Here is an 18081-nt window from a genome sequence, read left to right on the forward strand (position 1 = left end):
TGAAGTCCTTCCATGTGACATGGAATCAATTCAACATGACCTGCGAATGCAGAGCATGATGAACACAGTCTAGGTCCTAGAAATACCAAGATGAATAAGACCTGGCTTTTGTCTTAGCCCATGGGATATATTAGCCTAAAAGGAGAAAGATACATAAAAAGATGTCAGTCTGGTGGAGCTAGGTCAATAATAAGATGAATAATTTGATGTTTGCTTAGACATAATTTGTTAGAATATCAGTATAGATACTTCTCATTGAAATTCTCCAGAACATACTCATTTTGGTATCCCCTTAGCTAAGGTTTTTGAAAAATAGAAAGCACTTAGAGATTGTGAAATAGAATAATTAACTAAATAAATAACATTCAAGTGGTGCTAGCCACCAGTCATCCTGTAGAACTTGCCTATAAATACATAGAATTACAATTGTGAAGAGTGGACTGGGAAAGGGTTTCTATAAGGAAAGGGGAGGTAGAAGCTGAGAAAGCCTGTCCTGGTCTGGACATCTGGAGAAGGTTTCCCTAAGAATATTTTGTCGAAGCTGAGACCTGAAGGAAACCCAAAAGAAGGAATGTTCCAGATGAAAATAAGAGGGATGAAAAGCTGCTGAGGCAGGATGAGGTTTGTCAGTTGCTTTCAGATTCCAAAATATAAAAGAACGGAAGTATAGTTGGAGCATAATAAGCAAGTAAGGAAGTGGCATAAGATGGTAAATATCAATCCTCAGAGGCCTTCACTGACCATCCTTATCTAGCATAACTCTCTTCACCCTGCCCTTCTCTTCCCATTACCCCATTGTGGTTTCTCTGTTGCACTTCTTTTAAATTATATCTGTGTTTTTATTGTATGATTTCCCCAAATGGAATGTAAGTTCCATTAAAGACAGATTTTATTTATCTCACTCATCTCTGTAACTACACACTAAGAACTGAACTTGGGTACATCAATGGTGTTCAATAAATGTTGAATGAAAAAAAAAGATTGAATGCATGTGGTAAGAGAAGTAAGGTGGGGGCCAATCATGAAGGGCTTGACCTAAAACAGATTTGAGACTTTAAATTAAGTGAAAGCACAGGAAGAGGTTTAAGTGGAAGGAGACATAGATTTGCATTTAAAAATAATCACTTATTGTAATTATGTCGGGGATAGAGTTGAGGGGCTGAAGAACAGATTATTGTGGTTGGGATCAATGGGATGGCCGTAGGAAGGACAGAAAATGATAAATTTGAGAAGTAGAAAGAAAGTATAAATAACAGGGCTGGGTCTTTGATATGAGAGAAAAAGAGGACTTCTAGTGTGGGTATGAACAACTTCAGAGTATAGCCTTTTAATGGGGAGTAGGAGGCCATTGTGTTTGTTTCCTATTTGTTTGGTAGAGTCTGGTAGAGCTTCATAGCTTTGTTGTTGTTGTTGTTGTTTTTCTTATTTATTTTTATTTTTTTATTAGAGAGAGAGAGAGAGAGCAGGGGGCAGGGCAGAGGGAGAGAGAAAAGAATCTTAAGCAGGCTCATCTTCAGTGCAGAGCCCAATGTGGGGTTCAGTCCCACAACCCTGGGATCATGACCTGAACCCAAATCAAGAGTCGTACACTCAACTGACTGAGCCACCCAGGTGCTCCATAGCTTTTGTTTTTAGTCAGAGTAAATTTGAGGTGCATGGGACATCCAAAAGGTAAGAAAGCTGGCTAGAGAGTGGTCTAGTCAGCAAAACTAGATTTGGGGTCCATGAGCACAAAGGAGGAATTGAATCCATGGTAATGGATGAGGTTGAATAGGGAGAAACTTCAGAGTTAGAATAGAAGAGTGGCTGGACTGTATCCCTGAGGAACTCAGGATGAGGAGGAAGAGCCCCCAAAGCAGAGTGTGTTAGAGCAGAGGAAGAGAAACCTGAAAAACATGGGTCATGGGAGCCCTGGGAAGAGTGGGCTCCAAGAAGGAAGCAATCTTCAGTACGGTGGCTTCGAAGGGGTCTCCAGGACAAAGGTCCTCCTGACTGGTGCATTTAATTAGTAAATGTTTAGGTTTTATTTTCTCATACTTTTCTATTCAAGGGGTAATATCGAGAAGGGATTGTTGCATAAAATTGAACCATGGCTCCAACAGCACATTGGACGTTGGGACTGTTGACAAGGTGGTTCAGAGGAATGAACTGCCTCTTGATTGGAGTAAGTCTTCCCCAAGAGACAGCAACAAGTAGAGGATGGAAAGACGGTGATGAATCTGAATCACGTGGGGTGTGTTGTATATCATGAGTATGTTGTGCATGTGTTGGAGTAAGAACCGTTGTCCATATTTTAGTTACTATCCCTAGAGTTCCAAACTTCCCACATCCTGAGTTTGCTGTACCGAGATGAGCAGTGAGGGTGGCAGAGGAGAAAAAGAGTTGAAATTGGCGAATGGGGTCAGAGAAGAGGACAAGGAAAGTAAGCCCTTCAGGCTTAACACTCGGGAGCTGTTCACAATGAGCAGAACCCTGGCAGGCATAAATGACATATACCTATCTCTGTTGTCATTGGATATATTCATTGGATTAATACGGAAATTAAATTTCTGATTTATCTCTGGTTCACAACATTATAGATTTAGGTTGTTAAAGAATGAGCACATACTTTGTGAGTCATATTCTTCCAGGAATGGTGTAGCCTGAGATAGCATTTTTGAAATCTGTATTATATCTTCCAGGACAGTATGTATTTGAGGGCAGCCAAAGATTTCTGGCAAATTGTAGAACTCATGAGGTGTAAATCTATATTTTATAAACAATTGGACACTTAGTACAGCCCTGAAATAAAATGCCTGGAAGTCACACTTAAGATAGAGGAGGAGATGTTGAGGGCTCCCTTGTTGGCATATTTCATATGTAGGTTGACACCGTTGTAAGCGTCAAGAAATGACCTCTTTTTAAAAGATAATTAATCCATTCCAAGATATGAACAAAACATCACTTCAGAAAGCGAAGCTACACATAAATCATCATCTGTGATTCATTTTTCACCTGTATTTTAACATTTTACGCCTTCATTTATCTGTCCACTTATTCAGCAAATATGTGCACACATGCCAAACATTATTGCAGTGGTGAACAACTCAGAGATGACATCTGCCCGCAAAGAGTCTAAACAGAAAGAGAATAAGAATAGGCAATTACAGTGCAGTGTGTTCAGTTAAGCACAAGTGCCATGGGATTCTGAACCAGACTTGGGCAAAGTCTAGCCTGAGACCTAAAAGGCCAACTGAGAAGGGTGGGAGAGGGGTTTTTCTTCACTTTAGTATTTACTTCTCTCCCCATCATAGACTTCCCTTGAACCACAACCTAAATTTGATCAAGGTTTCCAAATGTTGACATCTGACAAAAATAACATCATTAAATATGAAGAATGAAGAGAGAAAAAATACAGAATATACAGACAGCACAGAAATAGTCAAATTTCTAAAGCATAAGATTTTGATCTCTAAGGTACATTGAGTTCCAAGAAGTAATTAGTACATCTTTGCTTGCATCTCATCTATATTTCTGCTGTCCTGGATCCACATCTTCTTAGGGAAGGGACATTTGTTTCTCTCAGTGGGGAAGCAAAGTTCTAGGTAATTATCCATTTCCCAGGAAGAATAAAAAAAAAAAAAAAAGCCTCGCATAAATATCTTTCATTCTTAATCTCATTCCTGGCAAATGAGAGAATATTTTTTCCCACATCTAATTGGCATGACTAAGTTATCTAACAAAATTAATTATCTCATGCTCATGGCACAAAAGGTGATGATTTTATTGATATTGCTTTCATGATACAACACTGTGTGTAATACAGGCACATACATATTCAATAAGAAAAGATACTAAAACTTACAGAAAATTTTCATCCTTAAGCAACTGACATACCGCAACATTTGTTCAATTGCATCATCAAATCACCACACCATTAAGCTGAGAGAAAAATTAAAGCAGTTTCTTAAAGGTTACTGACTTGTTCCCTCCAAAGGTCTTTGGTCTGTATGAATCTGTTTCTAGGAAATAGGGACATACTTCCTCCTTTTTACGTTCCCTTGTTTCGCTTCGCTTCTTTTTGTGTTTTTTTTCCTATCAAAAATAGTAATACTTTTTTTTTAATAATTTTAAATGTTTATTTTTGAGAGACAGAGAGAGAGTGTGAGTGGGGGAGGGACGGAGAGAGAGGGAGACACAGAATCTGAAGCAGGCTTCAGGCTCTGAGCTGTGGGCACAGAGCCCAACACGAGGCTCAAACCCACAGACATGGAGATCATGACCTGAGCTGAAGTTCGATGCTTAACGGACTGAGCCACCCAGGCACCCCCAAAATAGTAATAATTTTTAAATGTCTCTGTTCTGTTGTTTTCCTTTTCCTTTCTTTCTATTCTCTTTCTTACCTTTGAAGTGGCAGAAGACAGGAAGACCCTGTGGAGCTAAGGGGGTAGTCAGGGTCAACGATGCTGGCTGGGGTGGGCAGGACCAGAGTCCAGGGGTCAAGGACATGGTCAGGACCAAGGCAGCCAGTGGGGACTTTGGGTGTGAGGCCCGAGTCAGTAAGGCATCTGGGATTAATGGGGCTGAGGCTGGAGGGGACCAGCGGAATTAAGATACTAGTTACATACAGGGAGACTCTTCAAATATATGTTAAAGAATCAGACAAGTTTGTCACTGTCCAAGAAAGTGTTACATCATGAAAAGAGTGAAAACTAGAGTGAACCCTGTTATATTGAGTTGGAATTAGAGATGCCAGTGTGAATTCATGTTTTCAATATAGATAGATAAATGATAGATACAGAGATAGATGATAGGTAAGTTATATATATGTTGTATATATAATAATAATTATATAATACATTATAATATATTATATTTCTCTATATAATATATATTATATTATTATACATAATTTATATATAATACATAATTATATATAATATACATATCATATATATGTATATATATCATATATCATATATATTAGTTATATATGTATGTATATCATTCCTAACTCTGCCTACTAAGAGGGCCTATAAGTAGTTATACCCAGGAAACAATGAGCACACCCAGTGTGCTCATAGATCCTTGGTTTCTAAAAGTCATTCTTCAGTTAAAAAAAAACAAAAAGGATTCTTAGAGAAAGCCCTCAGTCAAATACTGGAACAAGAAATTACAGATGAGTCTGGAATGCCTTATGCCAGAAAGTGAGAAAGTACCCAAATCATGATGGAGACTTGCCAAAAGGATGCATGGCCTAACTTCTAGGGGCTCCTACTGACCCAATCTGTGTAATGTGAGCATCAAAATAGTGATGTTAATGCATGGTAACCCATTGAACAAAATCATTATTTGTCTATACTGATATAAGTAATGTGGAAGACAAACTTCTCTTACTGTAGAGTGCTAACTAATGAATGTAGATGGAAAGATGGAATTCGGAAATCCACATGTGGAATCATCATTGTGATAATTGATTCAGACAAAAATCATCAAGGTCTAATGGATGAAACCTAATGAGTAAGAAGATATTTATTTACTCAAGAGAAATTGGTAACTTTATAATAGAGAGACCTAGTAGATAGCACCTTAACCAACTGATCAACATTGAGTGCTTTCTGATATGATACACTTGAAGAACAGGGCATCACTCTTCCTATTAAAATCCCATAACCTGAGTATAAAGTAAAGAAACATCAAATAAGCCAAAAGTGGGAGACACTAAAAAAAAAAATCTGGTCTGCACTTATCCAAAATATCAAGGTGACAGAAGGCAAGAAAAGGCTGACCATAATGTTCCACATTGAAGCCCAAAGAGATCTGACTCCAAGGGACAGCATATAATTCTAGATTAAATCCTGGACTGGAAGGACAAATTTTTTTCTGCTAAAAAGGGCATTATTGGGACAATTGCTGAAATGAGAATGGGTTTTTGGGTTGGATGGTTGTATTTTACTAACGTCAGTCTGATTTTGGGGAGTGTACTAGAGTTATATAGGAGATTGTCTTTTTCTTTTAGAAAATACACACAAGTATTTTAGGGTAATGAGGCATCGTGTTTGCAAATTACTCTCAAGTAGTTCAAGGAAAGGCCATAAATGATAGAGAGAGAGAAATATATTTGACATTTGGTCAAATATTAACAACTGGAGAACTTAGGAGGTTTTTTGTTTGTTTTTTATTTTTATGTTTTTTACTGTTCCTGCAACACGTTTGCTAATGTTAAAATTATTTCAAAGTAAAAAAAAATAATGAAGAAAACATGATGGCATTATCTATATTTCGATGTTACTTTATGCTTTCTTCAAGCGTTGTTCCAGATTTCACTGAAGGTAAAATTACATTTCCAACTTATTTTGTCTTAATCATACATTGGTCTTGTGCCTCAGTTGACAACAAACTTTATTTAGTAAAACATACATAAGTTTTGATGTATGATTAATATATAAACCTGCACAATTAATTTCTAAAAAGTGTTTATTAAGCTCAAGAAGTATTGATCTTATTCCTTTCTTTTTCAAGATGATATAAATGGTACAATGTAGAATCAGATGTTCAGTTTTGTACTCAGTGGAAACAACAGTACAAGTCAATTTGCTCACTCTCTCTTTCTCTCTTGGCCAGGTTTCATATGTCAAAGCTATTGACATTTGGATGGCAGTATGCCTCCTTTTTGTGTTTTCAGCACTTCTGGAATATGCGGCTGTAAATTTTGTATCTAGACAACACAAAGAACTTCTGAGATTTCGACGAAAGAGAAAGAATAAGGTAGGCGATTAAATGCGTTGGGTTCACTGGGATACCAATTTTCACTGGACAGTAAATTTGTTACATTTAATACAGTGGCACAGAGAGGAAATGGAATCTGAGGACCCAATCATATGAATATTCCTTTGGTTTTGTCCAATCGAAACTGAAATTGTCAAAAATAGCTTCAGGGAGAAAATGGTGACACCTAGGTCTACTTTACACAACATATCTGGTGACATGAGAATTTATCAACTTCTTTCTAATGTACTTCCTGGAACAACACCATTTTTTGCTTCAATTAACAAAATATATCATTTCTTACTTGCAGTGTGAGGATCTTACTGATGGTCTGACTTAACATGTCATCAAATATAACTATTAAAGATGTTCCTTTTCATCAAACTAATTCCTTTAATTGTTTCCATAAACCAATATCTATTTATTAATGCTATGATACTCATGTAAAAGTATGTGGAAAAGTTTATGCATACTTTCATGTTGTTAAGTTGTTTATTCTGAAGCTCTATGGGAAACACAAGAAGGTGCTATTTTTGCCTGGCTACACCTGTTAAATGAAACCCAGAAGAAATTGTATTTAGAACATCATTAGAAGACCACAAGAAGTTGTAGAAATAATCTCATAATTGAATGTAGATGTGCAGAATGGGGTCGTTCCCCTCTATTAAGACTTGTAATGTCATCTCTGTTTATATGTGCACATATGTCCAATCAACCCCCTTTGCTTTTCTGTAAGGGAAAATTTCTATTGACCAGCATATCTATGAGTTTACTTCTTTTAATATGAAAGTGCCAACTGACATTTAAAAGCAAATGGACTCACATGCAATAGAGAAATGTCAAAGTTGTATGCACAGGAGAAACTGTGTCTAGAATCCCATATATTGGAATATTTAAGTCAAAACATGCTCAAATCTTCAACAGAGTAGTTTGGTTCATATAGTATGCACTTTTAAGAATGTTGAAAGGATTTAATTTTAAGGATTCCTTATAGTTTCTGAATTATTTGCTGCAATTTATATATTCCTTAAATTTTGTAAACCCCAAATGATCTCTCAGTACATGATCTCTCAGCACATGATCTCTCAGTACTGAGCAGTAAACATATTCTAACATGATAGTGTATTCAGTCCTATCTATTTGACTCCCCCAAATCATAAAAAATACCCAATTCACAATAGCATGGAAGGAACATCAGGATTGTGATTCTCTGAGCAACACATTGGACTAACACAGTGCTTGGGCTTATATTTGATCAAGTTGTTATGAAAATAAAAGCACATTATATATTGAAACACATTTTGATGGAGAGATTAACTTTTCTTTATCCTCTTCTCCCCATCACACCCCCATCTACTGGTTTCCTTGTACCTTTCTCATTCTTTTACTGTCTCTTTCCTCTCCTTCTTTCTCCCTTCCTACTGCCTACTTGCTCTCCTTTCTCTCCTGACACTTGGCACTGGCTGAAACACTATCACAGGACAAAAAAAATTCTCTATCATAAGGGTTAAGCTTCTGTTTCTTCTTTCCTTGTAAATGACTGATAAAGACCATTTTTTCCTTCTAATATTAATACAAAGTAATGCTTATTTCCTCTTCTCATTTTGGTTTGCTTTTTTGCTTTTATTGTCCATTTCTCTACCTCCCTCCTCATTTCTATACAATTTTAAATGTATCAGCCAGGTGCTGAGAAGTATTAGGTACATGGTGTCCAAATGAGGGCTAAGAGCTCGGGCATTTTCCACACCTACCACACATCCAACAGCCATAGTGTCCAATGGGTAACATGATAGACTGTATTGTAAGTCTAGATGCTCAACTCTGGTCCCTCCTCAAAAAGGATTATCCTACCAAAGCAGCTCTTTAATTTTACTACCTATGAGAATATCAGGATACATACTGAAGCCCATTATTCTTTAGTTCACAGAAAGATGACAAGATTAAATTTTCTAGTGAGAGGCTCTCTAGGAAAATACGGAAATGCACAAATAGTAATACCTTATTATTTTCTAACGACCAGTTGAAATATACAGGGAGCAAATAATGTAACTGAGATTTAGTGCAGGAAAAAAAATAGCTTTTTTTTAAAGTTCATTTCATACTTTGGGGGTTGCATACCTTGCATATGTGAAATCGATTAATGTGTATGTGAAAATGATATATGCAATTAAAACCAATTGTGCAATTATATTTACTCATATATGACTTGATTCTCTGGTTTCTCAATCCCTCTTGGTCCACTTTACCTTCCCACAGACAGAAGCTTTTGCATTGGAGAAGTTTTACCGTTTCTCAGACACGGTAAATTCACTTTCTTAACTCTAAGTAGAGGAATGTGGTTATCAGTAAAAAAGCAGACAGCATATTCTGCACCCAGGCAGTGTTTGGTGGGGAAACATAGCCCCTTGCATATTTAAATCCAAACAACCACCATCCCCCTTCAGCTAAGGATATTCTCTTCAAATTCCATTTGTCTTCCCTCACTCAGTGAAAAGATATTTAAACATCCTTCATCTTATCAACTGAGATAGTTGATGGATCAAAATGATTTTTAAGTATATGTTAAACAGAAATAACACATACAATCTTCTAATAATCTCCATGAAGGAAATAATCATTTGCTTTAGCAAAATTAGTTCAAAAATTAAGGGAAAATTTATTTGCACAAAGAAGTTCTAACTGTAGCCTTTCTTGTCAGAAAATAGAGACTTAAAAATAAGGCAAAAGTAAAATGCTTTGTCCAACCCGTGTATCTTTAGAATCCATTCTTAATGTTGAGATTCTTTATAATAAATGAAAGAGTTTGGTTTTGATAGCAGCATCCTTTGAACTCTTTGGTGAAAAAGAGATCACAAGGTCACATGTCCAAGTATAATAGCTAAACAGTTAGAAAGTTAATCTATACGAGAGCATATTATTTGCTTGATTTGGCCACCTATGATATAGCATTCAGTGGTTGAATTGAAACACGTCCAAGCCAAGAATTTGGGCTGGGGAATCACAAACAGTCCAGTCTACTAAACTAAAATTTCTGGAATAAAGTGCATTTAAAAATACCTCCCCAGATGATTCTGGCTCACATCTTGGTTAAGAATACATACAGTGTTAGATGAACAGATAGGAAACATGTTACATTCATCTAATTGAAGGATTCTCAATGTCATAGCAGGTATCTAGGGCCAGTATTATTTTAAAGCACTTACTAAATTTTCTTATAATATATAATTGTTCAACTAATTTTTCTACTAAAATTGCAGATTTGTTCCCAGCAGAGCTAGCCACATCTCCTTTATTTTTTCATCCCTGAAAAAAAAAAATTCACTTGATTCAATTACTTTTACTTAATTTTCTTAAATATAAATTTTAAGAAAAAATGTAATTGCATTGTATTTGCATAACACAAATAGTAGCCTCTTTGGGAGACAATATACTTAAACCCCTAGTAATTAAGCAGTTAATGCCTATAGGAACTTTAGTTCCTATATATTTAATTAAATATTTAATTTAATTCCTATATATTTAATTAAATATTGCTTTACAAAACAATGCAAAAAGAACTCTGATAAAAATTAGGTTTACCTCAGCAACCATTATAAATACTTATTTTTTAAAAAGAAACAAAATGGTAATGCAAATACATTCATGGGAAATTATATGAATTCCACTTTTTTTATAATATTCCAATCCTTGTGCAAATTTGGGGATGATTATTTTGACTTTCTGAAAACTATTTTTCTCAAACTAACAAGTCTTTGAATTCATCATTTTTAAAATCTGTAACTTGCTTAGAAACAGTCTGAGCAATCCAAATCTTTAAATCAAAGTAATCTAAATGAGTCTAAATGTTGATCCAATACCCTATATTTTCGCGAGTACTGGTTTACATAGCTTTTTTCAAGCGCTCTGAATTGGCAGAATAGGCAAAGTAAATAAAATAGCCTCAGTATAAAAAGTTTGTCACAACAGGGGGCCTTATACTAATGTAAATATTATTCCTAGAAAACTTTTAACTTGGTTCAGAATTGGCTTAGCCTTGTGTGGAATCTCTTATATTTTACTTTTTCTCCATTAAGGTATGAGCGAGTGAATCTTTGGTCTATTGTGAAAGAATACAAGTTTGCTCTTGTATCCAAATTTCCCCACCCCACACTGTCATAGCCTGCTGTGTGCCGAGTACCCACTGCACCATGTCGTAGACGCTTACCCCCAGTGCTGTATATGTGTGGGTGTATGCATGATATGAAAGTGTTTTGGTTAGAAGTTGCTCTTCCCACATGTGATATCATTACTTTAGTCCTGCAGGGTTATAAAGGTGTGCCCAAAATGTTTCTCAATACATGTTATTTGTGGAGAGAAATGGATGATGTGGGGTTGCTTTAATGCATTTGACAAAGCTTCTTCTGCATCACAATGTAATGATGCAATGGTTTACTGAGAGAAAACATATTCACACAGTATTCCAGTACCTCTGTCTTCCTGCTTGTTATTGTGTGTCCATTGCTATTCATATACTCAAATGAAAGAAAAATGAGCCATTAGTTCTGGATTTGAGAAATAACGGCCAAGTTTATATTTTGCTAAGCACAATGGTTATCTTGGGGGATGGGCTAAATGGGTGATGGGCATCTAGAAGGATACTTCTTATGATGACCACTGGGTGTTATATGCATGTGACAAATCACTAAATTCTATTCCTGCAAGCAGTATTACACTATATTAACTAAGTAGAATTTAAACAAAAATTTGAAAAAAAAAAAAGATATCATTGACTGCATTTTGACTATCTGTACAAAAGCTTGTCATTATTTTATTGACTTATGTATTTATATGCTGTCTTACCTCAAAAATAACTCAAGGTAACTTCTAAGAATAACAAATAGTTGTTTTTTCTGCCCTGTACAGTTTTTCAGCTCTATAGTTTTAGGACACACACACACGCACACACACACACACACACACACACACACACATATCCATAAATATATATGTATATATATATATCCATAAATATATTTATATATGTATATATATATATCCATACACATATATGTATGTGTATATACATACAGTATTTTGAAGGGATGAGGCTCCATAGACAGTTGAAAGCAATGTGGTACCCATATATATTAAATCATATAATAAAGTTTCCATTTAGCTCAGTTTATGCTATACTCTGGAGTATAAGATATTTTTTAAGCAGGAAAATATTTCCTACAAATTTTTTTGATACATGCCCAAGGAAGAGTAGTTTCCCAATCATTTCAAACTAAATTATATTTGAATGACTCTGATATGGGAGGGGTTCAAAATTTCATCCTCTCAAGTAAACCAAAAATTGTTAGACTTTAATGATTTCCTGCAAACAAATATTTAGGGTCTGTGTTAAACACAGCTGAATCTTGGAGCTATATCCTCTCTGAAATATCTATTTAGGAAAATAGCATTCAATAAAATAATGTGACCTCTGCTTAATCTAATTTCACATGCATTATAGTCACTTCTATCTCAAAGTTAACTAAAACACATTTACAGCTTTTTGCATATGTTGTCTATCATAACATATTATCTTATGTCTTCCTTTAATTCGAGTTGGCACTGAACGAATCTGGCATATTGTGCTAGAAATAGATACATGAGTCTTTAAAAGAATTATTTCCTTGATTTCTCATCAATCTCCTAAAATGTATGTATTCCATCTTTGTTTTATTTTATCTTAGCATTCATCTTTTTAAGCCTACATTTTACCATGTAAATAATTTCCAAACCATTTCTGAATCTAACTTCAATATATAAACATAAACTTGGCTAATTCATAACTAATGCACGTCATCAATAATAAATGCAAAGTTCTCATGAAAACTGGATTTTAAATAATTTTATATTGACAATTGACTTGCAACCATAATGTATTTTTAATCTCATCTATAATTGTATTCTTTGAAGCTTTCCATTTTAAAATAATACGGAAATGTATATAGATGTATTAAACTGATATTTTGGAAAAAGAATTTTTAATTCATTCCTATATTCCATCTTACCTCAGAATTTTCTAAGTGATGGAGATCTTCCCAACAAAAATAAGCCACTGTTACATTTATTAGTAAATTTTTTTTCCAAAATCCACACACTTTGAAACCCTGTAAATGGAAATGAACAGCAATTCACTTTTCCTTCCTTTGTTACTCTCCTATTTGGCAATTAGAAGTTACAGAAAATTGTTGAAACAGAAAGACCTTTGGCATAATTACTTGACATCTTGATTGTATACAGAACACCCAAAGGCACCTACCAGGGGAGAAACATTAGGATGAAAATAATGTAGTTAATGCTGTTGTACCCCACAGCAGTTCACATAATAAATCATCATTCATGCTGTCATAGAGTCTTCATGTTTTATTATCACTCACTAGCAAGCTTCATGCTTTCACCACTCCCACACCCAAAAATAAGATTTTGGCCATTTTTAAGGACTAAGAAGAGGATAGGAAATAAATTTTTATATTACTTGTATGTTAATATATATTTTTTATATGATGGAGATGAAGTAATTCAACTGAATGACTGTCTCTGCCCTTGGATTTTTTTTAATAGTTTATTTATTTATTTTGGGAAAGAGAGAGGGAGACATAGAATCCCAAGCAGCTGTCAGCACGGAGCCTGACATGGGACCCAAACTCACAAACCATGAGATCATGACCTGAGCTGAAACCAAGAGTCGGGTGCTGAACCCACTGAGCCACCCAAGTGCCCCTAGACTTGGATTTTCTATTTTCAATATTTCTAGTTATACTATGCATGTTCCATGAGTCACTCTTTGGCATCACTCTCTAATAAAATGAAAAAGCATGTAGAATATTTCACAATGTGATCTTGATGTTTAATTACTGAAACATTTTTCTCACTTTCAAACTTAGTGAAAACAGTTCTCCTGTATAAAGAATTGCACACTAACTAAATGGGTTTTTACGTTCTTCATTGCCTACCCTTCTAACTTGCTTAAAGCATAGTAAGTGATTTTACTTGTGAGTAAATTAAGGTATGTCTTCAATTTTACTTTTTAAATCAGCCATGTTCTTTTGCTCATTTTTTGCTCATTTTAATTCATTCTATTTAATTTTTATTATTACCTATATCTTGGGTTGGAAAGTGCCTTACTTTTATCAACATTAAATATTGGCTAACATATAGTGTTTGAGTCAAAAGTTGTAGATGTTGGTCTAAATACTTCACATGTTTGACCTTCAGTCTATTAGAAACTCAAGCTGAAGATATCTCCAGAAAACTGAATTATTTCAAACAAATATTTGAGTACTAATTGGAATAAAGAGTTTCACTGCACATTTGCATTTCAAATGTCAATCTTGAGTCAGATTGTAAATTTGGGCCATCTAATATTTTTGAGATTAAAAGGATATATTTGGAAATGACTTCCTATATAGCACACACATATTTTTATAATGCAAATGCCCAATTTATTTTCATGTTTTTTAGAATGTAAGTTCTCCTCAACACCTTGTTTTTGTTACCATTACTAGGAAGTAAGTATTTGAACAAGACATTTTCATGAGGGAAATGTTTTCATTGAAGTTCAAAGTGTTTCTATTTCTCCAGCACCACAATTAATCGGAAGTATGATGTTAGTGAAACCATATTCCGGATGCTTTCGAAAACAGTAATGCACTCTATCATGCTGTGACACATAATTATGCAAAGTCCATTGCCCAGGATATGCTTTGGCCCATGGTAGATTTAAAAATGGATAAAGATACAGATCATATAAATAACCTTACACATAACATTACCTAGAAGCAGCCTTAGGTAAAAGAGAAAATTATTTAAAAATGAAATAGTAGTTAAATACTAACACAAAAGTCATCCCAGAGTATGTGTTCATAAACTGCCACTTAAAAATGTAAATTTGAGTGGAATTCAAAAGATGTTTCTTCACTAAATTCAAGCCTGCTTGGATAGATACATTAATGCCTCTTGGAAACGCTTGTAGAATTTGCTGTGCATTATGATCACCTAGAAAACTTGTTGGGAATGCAGATTTCTGGGACAACCTAAAGGCTGATGAGTACAAATCTCCACAATTGCCATTCAGAAAACTGGATCTCTGCAACCCGTCCCAGTGATTCCAAGGCAGGTGTTTTGTGGACCGCAGTGTGAGAAACATTGCCCTCCCCCAGGCTGTCATTATTGCATGCACATAGAATGCTGGTGATTTGGCAGGTTGTTGCCAAATTTTATGAAGAATCAATGCTACATAAAGACGATTAAATTTAAATTGTTCAAATGTGTCATTTTTCTATGAAAACCGACACCTAGAGGTCAAGTAGCTTTGTTCATTACAGCTCTATAGCCCTGATTACAGGTTTGAGAACACAGTCATGGTTACAAGACAGAAATAAGCATTAGTCTCATGTCATTTATTTAACTTTTAGAAGGATAAAAGTCAGGAGAAACAGCAGATAAAGTATCTTCGTCTAATTGGAAGTCCTCACGGGACTCAAGCACACAACATGTTTTGTCCCCTCACTCACAGGGAGCGTGGATGTCTTCCTAGTTTAAAGAAATAGATATGATCTGTCTATTAATATCATCTAATATAAATATGATCTAAAAATAGATCAGAAGCAGCAATGATCCCATCAGCTAGAAAATGTAATCATGGGCCCAGAACCATTATATCAGGTATATAATATATATCTGATATGCTATATCAGAACCATTATAATGTAAAAGAAATGTCTGTAAGTGGGAATAACAAAATAGCATCACAGCATTGCTCCCAACCCCCCCCCCCACTTCAACCACCAGAAACTAGAAACCTTGTTAAAGGCATTCTTTGTTGCTGGCACTCATACTCAAGTGATCTACACACTCATCCTGTGAACTAGCCAGCTCTTTATGTCCTTGCTGTCCTGTCTTTAGTAATAAGTGTTTTAATTCCTCATTCCAGTTTCTATTTAAATGCCCTCACTCTGTTGCACTCTTGGGCCATTTTGTTCACTGGTCATGTTTAAATGTGTTCTTTTGTTCAATGAGATCTATTCCAGGAGCCCAAACTGATATAAAAATGCTTTGTTCCAAGCCATTAATAGTATTTTCATCTGTGGCTTCTGTTATGGTATAAAAAAGCCCAAGATGGACTCTGTCTATTTCTGCTAAAATCCACAGAATCCTCTAGGAGCCATAGTCAAAGACCTTAGCATTCCATCTGCCAGCAATGTGTTAGCACTTATCCTCAGGAGATTTAATTCAAAGGCAATTTTCAAGCAATATTTTCCTTCATTAATATTCAGGTCAAGCTGCCACCACATCAATGACACAACAGAGGAATATATCACAGTTCTGTCCATTGTTGCATGGCCTGGACACCATCATGGCTACATCCATGGCCGGTCCAAGACATCTGTTTTGGCACTCTATTCTCCTTCTGAGCTAACAACCAGGAAAACATTACTTGACTTAATTTAATTATACCCTGGAATTTTTATAAGGAATTTCATCTCCCACCGTGGGATGTTGTTAATTGTTCGTTTAACCTGGGCCACTTGCCTGACCGTAAGGCAACGCCACTGGCTAGCGTCAAGAGCTTTGAATATCCAGATATTGCTCTGAGAGCAATACTTCGGATACTGCCACATACACCGGTTCTCAAGCCAGTTCATTTGGTGGACTTACCTAGCTTTCAACTACAAGTATTTATTAGACTGAAGGTGTGGTTTAGCTCCTGACCTTCTATGTAAAAATTTCTATTGGTGAACGAGGTGACCAGCTTTGTCTCAGTGGGAAGAGAATCATGAGATTCATACCACTCTGGATAGCTCCAGCTGGAGATTCCAGCTCTGGTCCAATGTCAAATAAGCTACCTTTTCATGGATATGATGTACTTCACCTGAGTAGTTCTCCTTCGCTTGTTCCTAAAGATACCGTTCTCATTTTATCAGGGAACTTAGACTGAAATACCTTTCTGACCTTGCCCATCATAGGATGATAGGGTTTTTAAGCCTAAATAAAGTCTGATGCCCTTTGGGTTCCTTCAGTTTGGAAACTGCTTCTACCAGAGCACAAGAGAGTATCAGTAGTTGCCATTCAAATAGATCAGAGAGATTTCCAGTCTAGAATTCTGGCAGCCGTCTTACAGTGCCACTGTTGAGTCTTCTTCAGAAATTCCAGTCTGCATGTGTTTTCATAGCAGATGCCTCTAGAGCTGATGGATTTTAAGGCGTCAGAGAGGGAACTTGGGCTATTTGTTGCCTGCCTCAGACCTGTCACAGTTTGTTTGCCCATGTTCCACTTTCAAATTCATTCTGCCTTCCAGCCACTTTATACAAAATGGTCAACAGGAATCAAAATGTATCTGCCAAATTACAAATAGTGTTACAAGCTGTTTTTCTCATACAGGGATGCAGAAGATATAATGGTTTGTCCTTTATTGTTTGTAAATCATTCCTAATGGTTTCCTCCAATTATTTCTGGAAATTGGTCTGATGGGGCTGGGCCCTGAATTTTAACCAGGTTAATTAGTTACCTTTACCTAGTCACATGGGCCACTAGTTACGAAACCCTCCCTTGACTTTCTCCTCAGAGAGAGAAACTACCATTTATCATTAACCAACTTCCTTCTGACAGTGACCTAGACCAAACTCTTTCAAACTGGTTTGTGATGATAAGCTGGAGATTTCATGTTTCCTTAACTGGGTCTACACCACATGAAGATACACAGTGTCAGGCTTTTTTCTTTATATAAACCTAACAGGAAAACCCTAGTCCAGTCTGTTAAGTATACCAGTGCCTCGGGGAGCCTGCCTGACAGTGGAGTATGTGACTCTTGATCTTGGGGTTGTGAGTTCAAGCCCCATGCTGGGTGTAGCTATTACTTAAAAATTAAATATTTTAAAAAAGGCATACCATCCTCCTTTGTCCTTCTGAAGCTCTTCAGTTTTTACTATTTATCATGGCAGAGGCTGTTGAGGGACTTCTTTAGTGACTCCAAGTAGTCAGCAGTCAGACTGTAGGATATATTTAGCTTTATCATAGACCAGATAGAGCTATTCTAGAGAAAATTAATGAAGGACTTAGCACCCCTGCTTCCACTATTTCTTTAATCAGAACTAAGAGTCTCATTTACTTTCCTGGAATCTTTTTTTTTTTTTAATGTTTATTTATTTTAGAGAGAGAGAGTGTGTGAGCCGGGGAGGAGGAGAGAGAGACAGAGGATTCACAGCAGGCTCTGCACTGAGAGCAGAGACCCAATGCAGGGCTTGAACTCACGGAACTGTGAGATCATGACCTGAGCTGAAATGAGACACTTAACACACTGAGCCA

At 35.9% G+C, this 18081-nt stretch overlaps 1 protein-coding gene across 2 annotated transcripts in view; it reads left to right on the forward strand.

Annotated features, from left to right (window-relative positions):
- Positions 1 to 18081, forward strand: part of GLRA3 (glycine receptor alpha 3) — a 200176-nt gene that overhangs the window by 177042 nt on the left and 5053 nt on the right. The window contains exons 8-9 of one of the 2 annotated variants that reach the window (XM_047856566.1): positions 6604 to 6747; positions 9004 to 9048. In XM_047856566.1, coding sequence (XP_047712522.1) covers positions 6604 to 6747; positions 9004 to 9048 — 189 coding nt within the window. The remainder of the gene's footprint in view (positions 1 to 6603; positions 6748 to 9003; positions 9049 to 18081) is intronic. The other variant, XM_047856567.1, reaches the window with a different exon arrangement.

This window comes from Prionailurus viverrinus, chromosome B1 (assembly GCF_022837055.1).
Source record: "Prionailurus viverrinus isolate Anna chromosome B1, UM_Priviv_1.0, whole genome shotgun sequence".
In the NCBI taxonomy this organism is placed as follows: Eukaryota; Metazoa; Chordata; class Mammalia; order Carnivora; family Felidae; genus Prionailurus; species Prionailurus viverrinus.